The sequence below is a fragment of the Pecten maximus genome, chromosome 3 (assembly GCF_902652985.1).
Source record: "Pecten maximus chromosome 3, xPecMax1.1, whole genome shotgun sequence".
Lineage (NCBI taxonomy): Eukaryota > Metazoa > Mollusca > Bivalvia > Pectinida > Pectinidae > Pecten > Pecten maximus.
The window spans coordinates 35,896,474-35,918,724 of NC_047017.1; the positions used below are offsets into that span (position 1 = coordinate 35,896,474).

At 37.1% G+C, this 22,251-nt stretch overlaps 1 protein-coding gene across 1 annotated transcript; it reads right to left on the minus strand.

The window, feature by feature from the left end:
* Positions 1-637: 637 nt before the first annotated feature.
* Positions 638-21,741, minus strand: LOC117322736 (inversin-B-like). Its single transcript, XM_033877675.1, has 3 exons — positions 21,463-21,741; positions 13,838-14,015; positions 638-5,691 (listed from the first exon to the last, which is right to left on the minus strand). The coding sequence occupies exons 1-3, from the start codon at positions 21,739-21,741 to the stop codon at positions 4,466-4,468; spliced, it is 1,683 nt and encodes a 560-aa protein (XP_033733566.1). The 3' UTR covers positions 638-4,465.
* Between the last annotated feature and the right edge of the window lie 510 nt (positions 21,742-22,251).

Here is a 22,251-nt window from a genome sequence, read left to right on the forward strand (position 1 = left end):
AATGTCAAAAAACTAATGATTTTTTTTTTCCGTCAAATTGTTGAAGTTTTTTTTTTTTTTTTTTTTTTTCTTATTCTGCTGGCATTGCAATGTTAGATTTTGAGGACAACATCCAACACGAAAAACCAGACAGGAGTCGAGGAAAAAAATGATTAGCATAACCGAAGCTATTCCATTCAGTGTGAGAAGATGATAGAAACTTTAAATTCAAAATAATTTTACTACACTTTGGGGTAAAATCGGTAATTATAACTGATATATATAAATGATTAAAACACTGGATCGATATCACTCCACGAAGATGGCAAACCTGCGCAAGTACGTTTTCCCAAAAATGCCGTATATTTACCTCTCCCATCCAGTGTCTATAGGACAGAGGAAAACAATAGTTTGCTCCGTGTTTTGTCTTTTCATCTAACTCACAATATACGGGCACCGTATCACCTAACCAAGGAATGAACAGCCACAAGTGGTCCATTTCAATATCTCTTAAACAGCTAAATACCTCTGACATGATGATTGTGACGTTTGTTAGATGCTGTGGACACCTGTGGCGCTATGTATGACATTACTACACATGACACATTGTATTTTAGTTAAATCTTGTCCAGATTTATAAAATAATAACAAAAGAAAATTTCCTTCCAGAGCAGTGATTTTATTATAGATTATAACTGATGCCAATTCGTTAAGAATGCTTGTTTAGAATACAGATACAATACAAATTATATACTCCAGGTGTTGAAATGTGCAGGCATATTATTATATTAAAAAGTTACAGTTGAAATTGAACAATAAAAGGCATATCCCTTTATAACAGCTACATAATCAAGAACATGTTTAAGATAGACATCGCTTTGTCCAGGACAATATATACCTGTTAACTGTGTATAACGGCCAGAGATAATATATACCTGTTAACTGTGTATAACAGCTAGAGACAAAATATACGTATTAACTGTGTATAACGGCCATATATATTATATACTTGTTAACTGTGTATAACGGCCAGATAAAATATATACCTTTTAAATGTGGATATCGACCAGGGATGATATATACCTTTTAAGTGTGTACAATACATAATACATGTTGGTAATTAGCCTTGCTTTCTGACGTTTTTTCGCTCTCGACGTAACCACATCTAAAACGATTACTAAAAGTGTCCACAAGATAATACAAAAGGAACATGTCTACCAATCAAACAATTCGTTCAGTACAACACTTTTATCCATGACAGGGCGTTGTGGGCCTAGAAACGTTTTGTCCTCCCCTCGAAATCACAATCGGCCATTGCTGGTAGTCTGGGTAGCGCGCCGTTCACTGATGATAGGCCAAGTGTGTCCACAAACAACATTACACCTGGATTCTGTAGTTTCCCCCTTATCCCACGTTTGAGCTGTAGCCGGTTTTAACTGATTCCTCGGGTACAACTAACTACAGACTCGGTAGTCCCCTCCGTACAACTAACTACAGACTCGGTAGTCCCCTCCGTACAGCCAACTACAGACGACTCGGTAGTCCCCTCCGTACAACTAACTATCTACAGACTCGGTAGTCCCCTCCGTACAACTAACTACAGACTCGGTAGTCCCCTCCGTACAACTAACTACAGACTCGGTAGTCCCCTCCGTACAACCAACTACAGACGACTCGGTAGTCCCCTCCGTACAACTAACTACAGACTCGGTAGTCCCCTCCGTACAACTAACTACAGACTCGGTAGTCCCCTCCGTACAACCAACTACAGACGACTCGGTAGTCCCCTCCGTACAACCAACTACACACTCGGTAGTCCCCTCCGTACAACTAACTACAGACTCGGTAGTCCACTCCGTACAACTAACTACAGACGACTCGGTAGTCCCCTCCGTACAACTAACTACAGACGACTCGGTAGTCCCCTCCGTACAACTAACTACAGACGACTCGGTAGTCCCCTCCGTACAACTAACTACAGACTCGGTAGTCCCCTCCGTACAACTAACTACAGACTCGGTAGTCCCCTCCGTACAACTAACTACAGACTCGGTAGTCCCCTCCGTACAACTAACTACAGACTCGGTAGTCCCCTCCGTACAACTAACTACAGACGACTCGGTAGTCCCCTCCGTACAACTAACTATCTACAGACTCGGTAGTCCCCTCCGTACAACTATCTATCTACAGACTCGGTAGTCCCCTCCGTACAACTATTTACAGACTCGGTAGTCCCCTCCGTACAACTATCTACAGACCCGGTAGTCCCCTCCGTACAACTAACTACAGACTCGGTAGTCCCCTCCGTACAACTAACTACAGACTCGGTAGTCCCCTCCGTACAACTAACTACAGACTCGATAGTCCCCTCCGTACAACTATCTACAGACGACTCGGTAGTCCCCTCCGTACAACTATCTATCTACAGACTCGGTAGTCCCCTCCGTACAACTATTTACAGACTCGGTAGTCCCCTCCGTACAACTATCTACAGACTCGATAGTCCCCTCCGTACAACTAACTACAGACTCGATAGTCCCCTCCGTACAACTATCTATCTACAGACTCGGTAGTCCCCTCCGTACAACTATTTACAGACTCGGTAGTCCCCTCCGTACAACTATCTACAGACCCGGTAGTCCCCTCCGTACAACTAACTACAGACTCGGTAGTCCCCTCCGTACAACTAACTACAGACTCGGTAGTCCCCTCCGTACAACTAACTACAGACTCGATAGTCCCCTCCGTACAACTAACTACAGACTCGATAGTCCCCTCCGCACAACTAACTACAGACTCGGTAGTCCCCTCCGTACAACTAACTACAGACTCGGTAGTCCCCTCCGTACAACTAACTACAGACTCGATAGTCCCCTCCGTACAACTAACTACAGACTCGATAGTCCCCTCCGCACAACTAACTACAGACTCGGTAGTCCCCTCCGTACAACTAACTACAGACTCGGTAGTCCCCTCCGTAAAACTAACTACAGACTCGATAGTCCCCTCCGTACAACTAACTACAGACTCGATAGTCCCCTCCGCACAACTAACTATAGACTCGGTAGTCCCCTCCGTACAACTATCTACAGACCCGGTAGTCCCCTCCGTACAACTAACTATCTACAGACTCGGTAGTCCCCTCCGTACAACTAACTACAGACTCGGTAGTCCCCTCCGTACAACTAACTATAGACTCGATAGTCCCCTCCGTACAACTAACTACAGACTCGGTAGTCCCTTCCATACAACTAACTACAGACTCGGTAGTCCCCATCGCGACAAGTAACGTCTTCAAAGAAAAGTAAGCGTGGCCAAATATTTCTTATCATATGACAGAAAATAGCATACGATATGAATACCAAATATTGATTGATAACAATTTTAGAAATGATATTGAGCTCTCCATGTCTTTATGAATTTTTTCACGCACTACATTTGTTTTGCCAGGAAAGTCACGAGACAAAATTCCATGAGCAGTTCCGTCGGCTGGTCTACTTATTGTCCGGACATCGAAAAGTTTGAATTGAAAAAGTTACTTGCAAACGAAAATACGAATATTAAAAATATGAAAAATGTAAATATAAGCATTAAACAGCATTCTGTTCCGTGTGATGGTCCTATAACACGGAACAGGATTGCAGACAAATTGAATAACGCGCGTGATAAAATCTGTATGCAATCCTGTTCCGTGTAATGTAACCATATTTAAACATGAAGTGATGTTAAATGCTTTAATAACGGCCAGAGACAATATATACCTGTCCATTGTGTATACCGATCAGAGACAATATATACCTGTCCATTGTGTATACCGATCAGAGATAATATCTACCTGTTAACAGTGTATAACGGTCAGGGATATTATATATATATACATGTTTATTGTGTATAACGACAAGATATCATATATACCTGTTACCTGTGTATAAAAGCTTGATATCTACCTTTTAACCAGTGTAATACCTAGAGATAATATATAACTATTAACTAACTGTTTCCTGTTGAGTCGAGCGAGTTTTCTCTACCAATTTTTGATATCCGATTAAAAATGAAGCGGGCATCTGGTCCAGAAATTCTAGCTGCCCAAGTTCCGGTTAAAACATAACTGTAATTAATCTTATTGAGAAATGGCTTCTTCACGTCAAATCAATTTGTGTATCACGAATTTTCGCGGGTCCCGAATTAAGGGTTCTGATCCTACCTACCTTTGCCCTATCATGCTATTTAGACCACCTGTCGTTTACCATGGAATTCCAGTTCAATTTGTTATTGTATAGGTTTGTAAGAACCTGTCTCTGTTGCGGAGGAAGTTCAAGCGCTTGAGACCGGGCAACACTGCTGGAGGGAACGATCTGTATATATTTTAAGCAAAATTCAATTGCATGTACTTATATTTTGGTATCGAGTTGTCTTTTTTTAATAATACTACTTATCGTTTGTGTTTACTCGACAAGATTATGATAATATTCTCTGAAAGTTTCTCTCAGAAAATTGGCACTCGTTCTTCTTTAGTAGTGTTATTGTCGTCGTCGTCATCGGCTCCTTTTGGAACAAGGTTGGTTTTCGCGCAGATGAAATTGTTACGTTTTACATTGTCGACCTGTTCGTAGTCCGTGTTGTTTGCATCCGTGTCGCTAGGGTCAGAATCATCGACTTGAAGCTTGTTTATGGGAGGCAAAACGATGACGTTCTTCAAAACAGTCGGATCGATCGCACTTTTTAAGCTTTTCCTTCTCAACATAGAATTTGGAGCCACAGGCATGTTAGGGTCGATTATCAACGTGCTCTGTCCGGAGTACTCGTTAGACTCGATCAGCTCGGCGATCTCTCGACTCAATCTTTCCTTTCTTTCTCTTTCAGTGCTCATCTGCTTTCTCATTCTTCTTAAACTCTCACGTCGCTCATCTCTAAAACTTGACCGTCTATCGTCCCTCTGGCTGTTCCGGCGCTCTTGTCGAGGGCTGTTCCAACGTTCGTCCCGTAGACTACCTCGTCTGTCTTCACATTGGCTACCTCGTCTGTCGTCACGTGGGCTACCTCGTCTGTCGTCACGTGGACTACCTCGTCTGTCTTCACGTTGGCTACCTTGTCTGTCTTCACGATGACTGCTTCGTCTGTCGTCACGTGGACTACCTCGTCTGTCGTCACGTGGGCTACCTCGTCTGTCGTCGCGATGATTGCTTCGTCTGTCCTCCCAGTAACTGCCTCTGCGATCTAAGTTGTCTCGGCGGTTGTTCCTCTCTTCTCTATAACTGGACTGTCGGTGGATAGTCTGGCGGTCATCTCTTTGGTGTCGCTCGCTCTCGTGAATAACGAAGTTATCATCGTTATCGCTGGTATCGTCTTCAGATTGGTAACTATCCGAGACATTATTTGGAATTGAGAGTCGAGTGATACTGACATATTTGGATTTCACTTTGTTTGATTTATTTTCTGATACTATGTCTTCAAGAGTATACCCACCGAGCTTTAGCCATTCCTGAACAGAGTAACCATGTACCTTGTCCCTAATAAGCAGTGAAGCGTGACCTTGTCGGGCAAGGATTCTGGCACAAGAGATATTGCCGTGTTTGGCGGCTGTCAGGAGAGCTGTGAATCCATTTTTGTTGGCATGATCAATCTCCAATCCAAGGCGGCGGAAGTTGCGGGTTAACATTTCCGTGGCAATATCGTTTCCTACTATAGAGCTGTAAATTAGTGGCGTGTTCCCTGAAACAAGAACAAACAGTTAGTCAGCATCATTCGTAGGGTACAATTTATGGTAAACACTGTATGGCTATCTGTGATAGCGTACATGCCGTAACGAAATACATTATATATATTATGATTTGGTTCTGACTTTATAACAGTAGTTTAATTTTGGTCAATAAGCAGTGGAGAAAAAAAATGTTAGAATACAGATACTAGATTGGTTTGATGTTGCTTTGGTATTGCCAACAGCTTTGGTCATTTAAGGACTCCGCTGTGTGTAGTTGGGAATTCTGTGGTATGCTCTTTATAGTGCTACCTCGCTGAAGTACACACTACCAGACCGTCAGTAGGACACCACACCCGATCACATTATACCGACTAGGATGAACCACGTACAGCAGTATTAACTACCATTTTAGGGAATCTAGTATGACACGGCCAGGGTCGAACGTTCAAATGCCAAAATTGAGGCAGACACAAGGGAGGAAAGGAAGGAGAAAGGTATTTAGGAAGAAAGAAAAAATAATCTCCTACAGGCGAAACATGTATTTGGGCAACAATTACCTAATATATACATGACTTGCAAACAATTAAACAGAGCCGCTAAATCGAATGTAGTCGGTGAAGGTTGTGAAAGTTTGATGATCAACAATTACTGACGACGGGTAGAGGAGTGGGACATCGCAATGAATTCTATTCACAAACAAGAATATGATTTAGATCCATGACATGACCATCAGTCGAGAGAAAATAACTCGTGTAATTGTAACATGATTAATTAAATTTAAATCACTGCCTCCGCTAGGGATCGAAACCGGGACCTCTGGCTTACTAGTCTTACGCTCAACCGATCGAGCTATAGAGAAGATCTCTCTAGCCGAGCGGTATATTGCGGCTAGTATTTTACCAGGGTTACATAATGTCTCGTGTTAACAAGACAGATGAAGAATAACAGTCGGCGTACATACGATCGATCAGGTAACATCAGCCAACCACAGAAGTGTTGTAGCAGTTATAACCACCAGTCCACCAATCTACGAAAGGTTGTTGCTAGTTAATTGAATTATCAATAGCCATTATCAGTTTTTAATTATCAACAGTACTTAAATGTCACGCGGAGTTCAAACTAATCAGTTCAAATTGACATCTGCAGCTCGGTTTGTGCAGTGATACACAATGTGCTTGGCAATGTCATTATTCGTCACGCAATTACTTATCAGAGGTCGGGCGATACTTTACTTTTAATCTAATTTTGATAATACCGATCATATTTGAGTTTATCGTATCAATAAAGATCGAAATCGTTGAAAAGTTCGAGTGTATGTATTTCAATATTGAGAACACGTGGCTCTGTAGTTAGCTTCACCGCTAGGGTTCTATAGACAGGTAGGAGTTGTGTCTATTTATGCGGACAGACAGATTTATATAGACTTTGGTTTATTTTGTTTATCGTCCTATTAACAACCAGGAACATTTAAGGACTAGCCAGGTTTTGAAGGCGGAGGAAAGCCGGAGTACAGTCAGTACCAGGCAACAGCCACACGTGGGTTTCGAACTCGCAACTCAGAGGTGGACGGCTATTGATAAAATGTCGGGACACTTTAACTACTCGGTCAACGCGGCCCCTTTATATGTAGACAGGTACGTGTTATGTATAAGTATTGACAGTAGAGGGTTCTATAGACAGGCACGAGGTATATATAAGTATGGACAGTACAGGGGTCTATAGACAGGTACGAGGTTTATATAAGTATGGACAGTACAGGGATCTATAGACAGGTACGAGGTATATATAAGTATGGACAGTACAGGGTTCTAGAGACAGGTACGAGGTATATATAAGTATGGACAGTACAGTATTCTATAGACAGGTACGAGGTATATATAAGTATTGACAGTACAGGGGTCTATAGACAGGTACGAGGTATATATAAGTATTGACAGTAAAGGGGTCTATAGACAGGCACGAGGTATATATAAGTATGGACATTACAGGGTTCTATAGACAGGTACGAGGTATATATAAGTATGGACAGTACAGGGTTATATAGACAGGTACGAGGTATATATAAGTATGGACAGTACAGGGTTCTATAGACAGGTACGAGGTATATATAAGTATGGACAGTACAGGGTTATATAGACAGACACGAGGTATATATAAGTATGGACAGTAAAGGGTTATATAGACAGGTACGAGGTATATATAAGTATGGACAGTACAGGGTTCTATAGACAGACACGAGGTATATATAAGTATGGACAGTAAAGGGTTATATAGACAGGTACGAGGTATATATAAGTATGGACAGTACAGGGTTCTATAGACAGGTACGAGGTATATATAAGTATGGACAGTACAGGATTCTATAGACAGGTACGAGGTATATATAAGTATTGACAGTACAGTATTATATAGACAGGTACGAGGTATATATAAGTATGGACAGTACAGGGTTCTATAGACAGACACGAGGTATATATAAGTATTGACAGTACAGGGTTCTATAGACAGGTACGAGGTATGTATAAGTATGGACAGTACAGGGGTCTATAGACAGACACGAGGTATATATAAGTATGGACAGTACAGGGGTCTATAGACAGGAACGAGGTCTATATAAGTATGGACAGTAGAGGGTTCTATAGACAGGTACGAGGTATATATAAGTATGGACAGTACAGGGTTCTAGAGACAGGTACGAGGTATATATAAGTATGGACAGTACAGTATTCTATAGACAGGTACGAGGTATATATAAGTATTGACAGTACAGGGGTCTATAGACAGGTACGAGGTATATATAAGTATTGACAGTAAAGGGGTCTATAGACAGGCACGAGGTATATATAAGTATGGACATTACAGGGTTCTATAGACAGGTACGAGGTATATATAAGTATGGACAGTACAGGGTTATATAGACAGGTACGAGGTATATATAAGTATGGACAGTACAGGGTTCTATAGACAGGTACGAGGTATATATAAGTATGGACAGTACAGGGTTATATAGACAGACACGAGGTATATATAAGTATGGACAGTAAAGGGTTATATAGACAGGTACGAGGTATATATAAGTATGGACAGTACAGGGTTCTATAGACAGACACGAGGTATATATAAGTATGGACAGTAAAGGGTTATATAGACAGGTACGAGGTATATATAAGTATGGACAGTACAGGGTTCTATAGACAGGTACGAGGTATATATAAGTATGGACAGTACAGGATTCTATAGACAGGTACGAGGTATATATAAGTATTGACAGTACAGTATTATATAGACAGGTACGAGGTATATATAAGTATGGACAGTACAGGGTTCTATAGACAGACACGAGGTATATATAAGTATTGACAGTACAGGGTTCTATAGACAGGTACGAGGTATGTATAAGTATGGACAGTACAGGGGTCTATAGACAGACACGAGGTATATATAAGTATGGACAGTACAGGGGTCTATAGACAGGAACGAGGTCTATATAAGTATGGACAGTAGAGGGTTCTATAGACAGGTACGAGGTATATATAAGTATGGACAGTACAGTATTATATAGACAGGTACGAGGTATATATAAGTATTGACAGTAGAGGGTTCTATAGACAGGCACGAGGTATATATAAGTATGGACAGTAGAGGGTTATATAGACAGGCACGAGGTATATATAAGTATGGACAGTACAGGGGTCTATAGACAGGTACGAGGTATATATAAGTATGGACAGTACAGGGGTCTATAGACAGGTACGAGGTATATATAAGTATGGACAGTACAGTATTATATAGACAGGTACGAGGTATATATAAGTATGGACAGTACAGGGGTCTATAGACAGGTACGAGGTATATATAAGTATGGACAGTACAGGGGTCTATAGACAGGTACGAGGTATATATAAGTATGGACAGTACAGGGGTCTATAGACAGGTACGAGGTATATATAAGTATGGACAGTACAGGGGTCTATAGACAGGTACGAGGTATATATAAGTATGGACAGTACAGGATTCTATAGACAGGTACGAGGTATATATAAGTATGGACAGTACAGGATTCTATAGACAGGTACGAGGTATATATAAGTATGGACAGTACAGTATTATATAGACAGGTACGAGGTATATATAAGTATGGACAGTACAGGGTTCTATAGACAGGCACGAGGTATATATAAGTATGGACAGTACAGTATTCTATAGACAGGTACGAGGTATATATAAGTATGGACAGTACAGTATTCTATAGACAGGTACGAGGTATATATAAGTATGGACAGTACAGGGGTCAGTATGGACAGTACAGGGGTCTATAGACAGGTACGAGGTATATATAAGTATTGACAGTACAGGGTTCTATAGACAGGCACGAGGTATATATAAGTATGGACAGTAGAGGGTTATATAGACAGGCACGAGGTATATATAAGTATGGACAGTACAGGGTTCTATAGACAGACACGAGGTATATATAAGTTTGGACAGTACATGGTTCTATAGGTACGAATGTACAGATACAGAAAAAAGGGTAAGGGTGGAACGTAGTGTATTGTTATGTCATATTGCTATCATACAGTGTATAAAGGCAATGTACCATCAGCGGGCTAAGTTAGCAGCGGATTCGTTATTGGGGATTCGAATAACGAATCCGCTGCAGGGGATTGGGGATTCAGTTTTTTTTATGTTTAAATCATATTTCTTTTTATTGACATTTTGACGTTAGGATTCAAATAACGAATGGATTTGGGATTCAGTTACATATTACAGAATATGTAGTAATTTTTCTTATAATGTATGGTTGGGGATTCGAATAACGAATCCGCTGCCAGCAGCGGATTAGGGATTCAGTTACATATGTTTAATGGATTTTTTCTTTTTCTTATTGACATTTTGATTTTGGGATTCGGATAACTGGCAGGGACAGATTGGGGATCAATTACTTATGTTTCATTGATTTTTTATTGACGGATTGGGGATTCAATTACTTGGTTCTTTGGTATTTTTCTGATCAACTTTGTTTCGAGATTCGATTTTACATTTTGATTTTGTGATTCGAATAACGAATTTGCTGCCAATAGCGTATTGTGGATTCAGTTATTGATGTTTAATTGACGTATTTTATCACAAATTACGAAAATGGTAATTTGCGGGTATTTCAATGACATAATTCCTTAAAGTAATTCAATCAACAATAATTGGATTCTAGGTCGAATATTTTTTTAAATTTATTTTTTATTCATTTAAATTGATATTACAAGACATACATGTATACAAAAAAAAGAAAAAAAAAAAGCAACATACATATACAAGTTGTAACAGAATGATATATTAATACATCCTGATCATACATGTACATTCTGTACTTGATTCTATTTTTTCAAAAAATTGATTTATTTTATGATGATAAATTGTGAGAGAGAGAGAGAGAGAGAGAGAGAGAGAGAGAGAGAAAGGCGAAAAAGAAAGTATGTATTTGAACTGTATGATCCGAGATGAGGTAAAATTGATATCTTAATTAACATACAAACAAATAAGTAATAATGACACAATACATAAACGTAGAAAAATCACAATGTACATGTATAAATGCACGAAAACATGGACATTAAATAGGACATATACACAAAGACATGGACATTAAATAGGGCATATGCACAAAGAAATGGACATTAAATAGGACATATGCACAAAGACATGGACATTAAATAGGACATATGCACAAAGACATGGACATTAAATAGGACATATGTACAAAGACATGGACATAAAATAGGACATATGCACAAAGACGTGGACATTAAATAGGATATATGTACAAAGACATGGACATTAAATAGGACATATACACAAAGACATGGACATTAAATAGGACATATACACAAAGACGTGGACATTAAATAGGACATATGTACACAGACATGGACATTAAATAGGACATATGCACAAAGACATGGACATTAAATAGGATATATGCACAAAGACGTGGACATTAAATAGGACATATGCACAAAGACGTGGACATTAAATAGGATATATGCACAAAGACGTGGACATTAAATAGGATATATGCACAAAGACGTGGACATTAAATAGGACATATACACAAAGACATGGACATTAAATAGGACATATGCACAAAGACATGGACATTAAATAGGACATATACACAAAGACGTGGACATTAAATAGGACATATGCACAAAGACGTGGACATTAAATAGGACATATGCACAAAGACGTGGACATTAAATAGGACATATGCACAAAGACATGGACATTAAATAGGACAAATGCAGACCGGTCTGTTATATACCTATCAGTCTAGAATTTTGTTGGATTTTTTTCTAGGTCGAATATGCTGCCAAGAGTTTCTTTCTTGTGGGAGGTTTATCGTCTCTTTACAAGTAGACGAAGTTCTATGTTTCTTTGCCAGCATTCTATGGTACATATAAAGACCAGAAGGGCTCCTACCGTTGTAACCTCTAACGAGATCGAGTACCATTTCGATACAGCCGAAGGTTTGATTGGAATGCAAACATACATACGGAATTTAAAATTCTATCAGTAAAATACTCTTGGTTATTAAATTTATGCTACCAATTGAATAATATTGTTATCTGCTGTTATTCGAATCTTCAATCTTATATTAAAAGGAAAAATATCAATTGAATGTATGTAACTGAATCCCCAATCCACTGCTGCTGGCAGCGGATTTGGTATTCGAATATCCAATCATATTTTATAAGAACAAGACATGTCTGTAAGGCCCCGCCTCCACATGAAATTAGTTCCCGAAACTTGGACAATATTTCAATTTTTACCTATTAAGAGGCTAGAAAAGGGCTTCCATTTTGTTTTTGTTATTTTCACACAAATATATACTACCATTGTCTTTGTATAGCTAGAGTGCATATAATACCAAATTTCATGAAAATCGAACGATATTTAAATATCGACCAATCAGTATCCTCTATTTGGCGGCCATCTTGAATCGTAATTCTGTTGGTTTTTTTTTAATTGTTTATTATGAGTGCTGTCATGGTATCATATCTCCCATCAAATTCAATTAGAATCAATCAGATAGAACAAACGTTATTACAGGATATGTTTTCAGCCAATCAGGGGCTGTGGCGACCATCTTGGATGTTTGATTCGGTTAAAAGTTGCACAAGTAGACATCATGTTTGTTATGTAAACAAAGTTTGATAACAATCACTTTTGTAGTTATATAGATATGCTAGTTTAATATTGAAGAGGGACGGGACGAGACACGTGTATCACTATTTATTACATTTTTACCTGTGAGATGTCCAGAATTATATATATTCATTTTATCAAAGTGATATAAAATATCGCTTTTTCTGATATGTTTCACTAGTGAAAAATATTACTTTTTCTGATTTGACCAATCAGAACACTGCTTACAAAAGGCAATGCGGAAAATAAAGATTTGATGTTATATGACGTTACAATACAAGATAAAATACATAACGTCACGGTTTGGCGTACACTCGTGAGCCGTTGACAAGGGACCGCAATGCATTCTGGGAGAGATTGAGCTGCTTCGGTATATTTTGCTACAAAATGTAATAAACAGTATATCTAACAATATCTTCAGTAAAACCAAATATATTTCACTCGTAACGCTAATGTTTTTCAAAAATATCAAAATATTAGCCACACTAGTGAAATATATTTGGTATTACTGAATACACTGTTAGATATCCTCCTTTATACCCCCTACCCCCCCCCCCCCCCCCCCCCCACCCCGAATTATTCGAATCCCCAATCATATATCATAAGAAAAATTACTAATATGTAACTGAATTCCCAATCCACAGCTGCAGGGTATTCGTTATTCGAATCCCCAATAACGAATAACGAATCCGCTGCTTACTTCAGCCTGCTTGTACCATCTTTATAATCAAATAAGTATAACGTCATGTACATGCTTTTGATAAAACGTGTCGTTCGGTTAATAATAAATATAATGAATATAATGAGGAGCGTCATTGAAAATACGTCATGCTTTAGCAGATGTTTAATGAATAGAATGTAAAACTCTTGCTAATGGAATATTGGAAATGTTCAAACAGGATTATTAATTTAATCGATAAACTGTTAAATAAATCATTTACACTGTATCTAGCCTACCTTTTAGGTCTTCTAGATCTGGGTCAATATCATTCTGTCTGATCAGCATATTCACGATATCGTTGCATTTCATTTCGCATGCATAACTCATCACCGTCCGTCCGAAGTCGTCCTGTAAGTTTACGTCCGCTCCTTTCTCCATGAGCAGGAGGCTCATTTCACTTCTCCGTAACTGTTCCTACAACACATAATGTACCAATCATAAGTATTTCCTATGCCCAATAGTCCATACATAATAAATAAATAATTTACAAATATCTGTCTAATTTGTATTGTTACGTCTTTGGAAAAACTATCAAAGGCGCAAATAAAAATGTATCCAGTTGTCCGATTGGAAAATGGATTTGTATAAAGTCCGATGTTTTTGCATGTTGTATATATACATGTGTACTTTTATTTTGCTATTAAAATGTTATTGTAGATAATTATTACCTGGTCTGTTATCGATAGCCTCTAAATCATCAATAGTCGATCAGCATTAGTATAATAAAGATATAATTAGCTTAATGTAACAGTAAATATATATGCACATCAGTTAAAAATAAACATATATATAGCTAAATGTAACAGTAGATATATAGGTACGTCAGTTACAGGCAGTACTACACGTGGACCAGTTTTAGATACCCTATTTTGATACAGTCTTGTCATTCTTTTATAAATCATAATTTCTCCTGAGTCAGATGTAACTTTCTATGTATTTTACAATGAAAGTTTATCTACCTCCTAATACAAGATGTAGAATAATAAGTGAATTAGAGGATAAGCAAGAGATCAATGTAGAAGAAGTAAACATAAAAAAACAGGAATTAGAAGCAATTAGATTACACAAACTTAAGGGAATCTTAATAGGTCCACAGCAAAGTGGATCGAAGAAGGAGAAAAACCCACCAAATATTTTTTAAATCTTGAAAATAGGAATTATGTATCTAAAATAATACCAAAATTACAAAAGGATGATGGATTTTTAATTACTGAACAAGATGAAATTATAAAAGAGGTACGCTCATTCTATGAAACACTATATGATTTAAATAACACAGATCTTAACATTGAAGATAACATTGACCTTGTAAATTATTTATCTGGATGTGAGTATGAAACTTTAACATTTAATGAAAGTGAAAGATTAGAAGGACTTATTACCCTGGGCGAAACAGGTATAGTTCTAAAAAATATGAAAAATAAAAAGAGTCCAGGTTCAGATGGTTTTTCAGCAGAATTCTTTAAAATGTTTTTGGAAGAAAATAAATTGGTATGTTTGTAGTTAGGTCAATAAACTTTGTTTTTTTTAATGTTCAGTTGTCATGTACACAACGACAAGGGATTTTAACTTGTGTTCCAAAGGGAGATAAACCCAGACATTTTATTAAAAATTGGAGATCCATTTCCCTTTTAAACATTACATATAAATTAGCTTCCGGAATAATTGCAAATTGAATTAAAACAGTGTTAGATAAGCTTACCAGTCATGACCAAAAAGGGTTTCTTGCAGGAAGATACATAGGAGAGAACACACGGCTATTATATGATGTTATGCAATACACAGAAGAAAATGAAATACCAGGCATGTTACTTTTGTTAGATTTTGAGAAAGCTTTCGACTCTGTGTCATGGAAGTTTATTATAAAAGTCTTTAAGTTTTTTGGTTTTGGGGAGTGTATTTAGCAGTGGGTTTAAACTTTGCACAAAATATATCTTCTATAAATCAAGGTGAGAATCTTTCATCTTTTAAAAAAAAAAGTAAGACGCGGTTGCCGTCAAGGCGATCCAGTTGCCCCATACATATATATATTGTGTGTAGAGGTTTTGGCAATAAGATTGAGATCTAACCAAAACATAAAAGGTATTAACATAAGTAACTATCAAATATTGAATTCCCAGTATGCTGAATGATACTTTTCTTACTTTAGATGGCTCTGAAAGGTCTTTATCTGAATCAATTACTGAATTAAATATATTTGCAAGAAGTTCTGGTTTGAAGATCAATGTAAATAAAACTCAAATAATTTGGATTGGAAGTAAAACATATAGTCAAGATACTTACTTACCAAATCTAGATCTAAAGTGGGGCTCAACACAATTTACACTTCTTGGAAAATAATTTGATATGGATCTACATATTTCCCAAACTTAATTATGACAAGAAGTTAGTAAAGCTCAAATGAATCATTAACACCTGGAGTAGCAGAAATCTTACACCAATTGGTAGAACCAAGATAATAAAATCTTTGCTGATTTCCCAGTTCAACCACTTGTTTATCTCTATACCAAATCCTGATTTGAATTTTACTAACAAGTTAAACACACTACTTTATAATTTCCTATGGAAAAGTAAATCTGATAAAATCAAAAGAGATGTTGTAATAAAAACCTATGAAGAAGGGGATTGAAAATGGTAAATATTAGAGCTTTTATTGATTCCCTGAAGTTATCTTGGATCAGACGATTAATAAAGACTTCCTGTTAATGACAGATGTCCCTTAAAAACATGTGTTGACATTGATTTACTACTTAATTGTGGACATGATTACTTATGCAAATGTATGAACAATTGCAAGAACCAGTTTTGGAAAGATGTGTTTGCTTCATGGAGAAGGCTAAATTCAACAAAAGGGGAACATGTACTGAAATTAGCAAAATCACCTTCTCTGGTATAATCCAGAATTTAAAGTAGGAAATCAATCTATTTTTTATAAAGACTGGTATAAGAAAGGAGAATAATTTTAGACAATCTTTTGAAGGACCCTATTAATAAAACCATTTTCACTTTTCAAGACTTTGTTCAGAAGTATCATGTAAATGCTAACTTCCTTCAATACCATGGCTTGTTGACATCTATTAGACAATTCATTGAGAAAAACACTGCTCCAATTCACAGAGTATTATTCCCATACATACCCACAATTATTGAAATATGTTTTAAAAATTAAAAGGGGTAAAGGATATGTATAATATTTTTTATTAAAAATAAGATAGTTCCAACAGGAAGATTAAAGTGGGGACATGTTGTAGCAGAATTCTATAGCAAAACATGGGAAAATATATTTTCATTACCGTTCCAGGTAACTAAAAAACACAAACTTAATATGGTTTCAGTTTCGTTTGAATCATTTTATATGAACAACAAACAGCATGTTTTTTAAAGCAAATAATGTTCCAACACATTTATGTATATTAGGTTTTAAAGAAAGATAAACACTTATTCACGGTATATGGGAATATCAAGAAGTTCAAAAATTACTGTAAATCTTTGAAGAACTATTGCATATACTAACTATTCCATTCTCTTTGAATAGAACTTCTTACATATTTGGAATACTAAATCCAACTTGAGCAAATGCTAGAGTTGATAATGAAATGAATTTTACTTGTTAAACAATATATATATAGAAGCAGGTGTCTTCATAATTCTCTCTTTTAGGAGCCCTGGTTCCTACAATCAGGGATAATTATCAAACACAGAAATATCTATCAAGAAGAAAAGGTCAGACTGAATCTGAAAAAATTGACAGAGAATGGGCCAAATACATGGGTTTACTTGAACTATAGCCATTTGACTTAACTTATAATTACACTACCATAATATCCTAATTTTCCAATATCCTTGATAGTTACATGTAGCTTTACATTATATATAATTTATGTGTATTTTACTGGTGCTACCCCCCCCCCCCCCCCCCCCCCAACACACACACCCTTTCTCTGCTCTCCTTATTTCTCCTTCACATGTATATACTAAGGCAAATTCTATAATATAAATAGTTATGTATGATAGTATATGCATGTTTTCTGTGTTCTACATGTATCTAATAGGTTCATCTGTTCATTATCGGAAAATTAGAAGAATTAAATATTACCGATAATAGAATTACCTCTCACTACAGGAGGAGGAAAGCAATAAGGTTAGGTGAGGCAACCTCGCCAGCCAATACATTGTCTGGAATCTATACTGTAGTTGAGAGGTCAACTGTATGTCCATTCTAAATGATACAATAATATATAGACTATTTCATCTTAATCTCTAGGACATGAGTGCATGGTTTGTCGAATGGATCCCCTCCTGCGTGAGGGCAGCATATTATGTTTTCTTCTCCGTTTCTTTGAACAATAAAATCATTGAACCTATGAAAAAAAAAGAAAAAAAGATGTAGAATGTCAGTGAAGTTTGGGGTACCTGGTCCCCTAGCTATGTAAACACCCCACCCTAACCAGAGTTGGTGTTCGGGGAAGACTCCATTACACTGATGACTAATTTGGTGATTCCAGACTTTAATAGTATCCTGATGTATCCTCATATTTCGAGTATTTTGCCATGTGACCATTGATTACCACCATGTAGATGTGCCACTAGAAACAATTATGTTGATACGGTATGTAATCAATGTCGGTACGTATATGGCCTTACGGGTTAGTTTTCACATTTTTTTTTTACTTTTGGTGTGTCGGTAGAGTATGCACATGACTTGCCTAGTTGATTTTCATGACGTTAATGAGTTTTAGCATGCTAATTTCAAGCTACCCCTTCAACTGGATCCGAGCTACTCATACACCGATAACATCTCGAGCTACTCACTTGACTACATCTCGAGACACTCTCCTATCACGAATACGAATAGATTGGAAATATTACGATGACTTTGACAAAAGTTGCTTCGACACCAAGTTCACGATTAACGATTTACAGTGTCAGATATGTTAAAGAGATTGAAGAGATTTAAGCCTACTGATTGGCCCAGAAATATATATAGTATAAAAGTCATCAAAACATTCCAATGTGTCCTAACTGACTGACGATACGAGTTTAAGATCGAATTTGTTATTGTTTGGTCAGAAATTGTTCAGAGAAGAAATTGTTTTCTTTTGTCAAGTCTGTATTATCTGTAGTCATCGTCTATCATCTGTACAGTCATCGTCTGTATCATCTAAACATTGGTCATCCGCTAGCGTCTCTGTGGGTTTCTTTGTTGAGCAGTTGCATTGGTTATTTAATACCTAGCCCTACTCTGAAAAGGAAAGATGTTTTACATATTTCACCTGGTAACAGTTCAATGGAAAACTTCCACAATACATTGACGACTTACACCACACGTCTGCCTCAACCCCTAGACCAAAAAGGTTCGTGGGAAGTGGGTTTGGATAAAATTCAATATCCCCATTGGTTCAACGTCCGTGAAGAGAGAGGAAAAGGAGTCGTCACCTTACATTTTAGAAGACGCTCATTAGGCTTTATCAAACAGGTCTAAATACTCTATATAGAAAATGGATAAATCCAAATTGAAGAGAAAAAAAATCAATATGAAAGCTGCTGACTAAAGCGATAGAAACCTCAGAGGAATTACTTGAATCAGGCTGGCTGGTGGTGAAGATGTCTTTAAATGAATGTGAGTGCAGAGGGGTTTCTGCATAGGAGGTCTGTTTAAAAGTTTACTTAAATCGGTGAAGCCTTTACTGAAATCTTGAATGAAGACCATAATTCCATCTTGAAGAAAGGTGTGAGATTTCTAGAACAAGACGCATTCGATTCTGCATTTTTGACATTTTTACACCCATCAAGCTAATTAAATGTCAACATGTTAGCATTATCATGTTTAAACAGTATGTTAAATTAACACGTGAGCATGTTAAATAAGCATGTTGGTATGTAAAAACAACATATTAAATTAGCATGTTAAAACGGCATGTTAGCGTGTTAGATTAGCGTGTTGGCATGATAAATTAGTAGGTTAGCATGTTAAGTTAGCATGTTAGAATTTTTAAACAGCATGTTAGCATTTTAAATTAGCATGCTAGCATGTTAAAACAGCATATTGGCATGTTAAATTAGCATATTGGCACGTTAAAACAGCATGTTAGCATGCATGTTAAAACGGCTTATTAGCATGCCAAACTTCAATAACGTCATGAAAACCAACACAGTAAGCTATGTACATATTCTACCGGCTTTAGTTTTTTTCATACCTATTTCATTAATTTTCCGTTTTTTGTACTCAGAATGCGGCTTTCTGATTGGTTGAGATGACGTATGAAAACATGTTTTAATTTTGAAAATCAAATTTAAATTTTATTATAAGCGTTGATATCAATTTTTTTTTTCATATGTGAATGGAAAAAATGTTTGCAAACTTTTTTCATACCCCAATGAAACTAAAAATAAAATTGACATCAAAGCTTAATTTAAATGAAATAAAAACGTAAATAGCGCGAAGAACGTGACGTCACAATACGACCATTGGTGTTGCGTATTGATTTATTCAAAATAATCCCTTATTAGATAAGTAAAATTGTACATAAAATGTGTTTTGAATTTGAAATACAGTTTCAAAAATTAATTACTGTATAAACATTGATGTCAATATCATTTTAGTTTCATAGAGTTATGAAAGAAAATTGCAAACATTTGGTCAGGTAATTTAGGACTGGGCAGGGGGGAAATATGTCTGGGGTCAGGTAATTTAGGACTGGGCAGGGGGAAATATGTCTGGGGTCAGGTAATTTAGGACTTGGCAGGGGGAAATATGTCTGGAGTCAGGTAATTTAGGACTGGGCAGGGGGGAAATATATCTGGAGTCAGGTAATTTAGGACTGGGCATACATGTCATTATCAACCATGTAACACGTAATATGTCCATGTCATTATCTACCGTGTAAAACGTAATATGTATATCATTATCTACCCTGTAGCACGTGATACGTCATTGTATTTACATTATGTGTTGCATTTGCCTATATGTCGTTAGTAAACCAAATTGTATTCATGAGACTGTGTACTACAATTTACAGTGATTCGGTCACTGTAGGAATACAGTAAAGTCCCAGGTGTTGCTGGTCAAAACAATGGCCGCCATTTACTTTCGGCCTAGAGAGCTTTCAAATGCAAGGCCTAGCATTTATATATATAATCCACAACAAAAAAATAAAGCAACTTCACAAGTTATGAGAGTAATATTTTATAATGAAAACAAAATCTAGTCAACACAAAATTACTATAAGCGCCGTTCTTGATCTAGGAATTATCAAATTGTCAATGTCGTCACACTCACAGGGGCTCGTTTGCGATTTTTCAGAAATGCAAGACAACATTAAAAGTCCATTATTTATAAAAAAAAATCTTGTGAAAAATCGGGAGTATCGACATGATTTCAGGTTGTGTATGTATATTCACTGATATCAAAGGCCTACCTTACAAAATCGAGCCCCTGTGAAGTTGAAAATCGACTACTAAGATTTGACCGGATAGACTGGAATCTGTTTCGAACGAAATATCCTTGGAATCGTCTTCACCTACTGTCAAGATGACTTTCATCAGCATAACGGGCGACATTCTATTTATCTGTCACCCAAATTGTATTCATATCGACTGTATACTACCATTTGGTAACAGTTCAATGCTTAAATGATGACACTATGACGTCATGTATAAATGACGCCATATTGTTGTCTTGATAGACCATGGTGATGAAGATAATCTTATACTTGTGTCAATGTAATAATGAATACATAAATGACATTCCTTTGATACACTCCGTATTTCAATGACGTTCGGGTAAAATCCTCTGTATAAACAACATAATGTAAGAAATAGATTACAAACAACAGACTGTAAATAATAAATTGTAAATTACCTTGATCTGACAACACAGAGTGAGAGGACTCTTGCCCTTTATGTCTGTGGAGTTGGCCAGTTCACTTGGGGAAGCGTCCAGTATAAATTTCGACAGACGGTATTTCCCCCGTTTTATGGCATCAAACAGAAGTTTGGCGTCCGTATGGGTGTCCATTTCGTCCGCGTAGAGTTCCCGCAAAATGGGCAGCCAGCTCTTTTGATATTTGTATTGTGGTTCGTAAGGAGAATCAAAGCTCTTTGACTTGTAGCGGTGTCGTGTTGACGAAAAGGGGTCCATCTTGGCTGCAAGCGCAAATAAATAGTCGAAGAGGATTTGGCAAGTAGTCACGAGTATGTGCATGGTGTGCCAGGAAAGTTTTCGCTATATATAACTCGATGGAGCCATCCAACCAATCCATTACGCTTCTCCGATTTTTGCCCAAAAAGACCATATCTAAAGTGATACGTCGTGGCAAAATCGATAGGTATCAATAGAAATACTAATTAGCAAGATCGGCGTTGATTAAAAGTATTACTTGTCACGAAGGAGGGCGATAGTGAATAAACGTCTTAAACGTAGATTACGGTAAATTTAAAACCTGTTTAATTTAGAATAAAGTGGTATATTGATAACGAAGTAAACGAAATGCTAGTCCACTGGATATTGTATTCAAATCCACGTTTAGCTAGAAACAATCACTGAACTTCACATAGTTGTCATGTAGAATGTACCTGATACCTGATCATTTCCCCGGGGAGTACACCGTTAGCCCAATAAAAGACATGTCACGTCGGAGATCTGACTCGA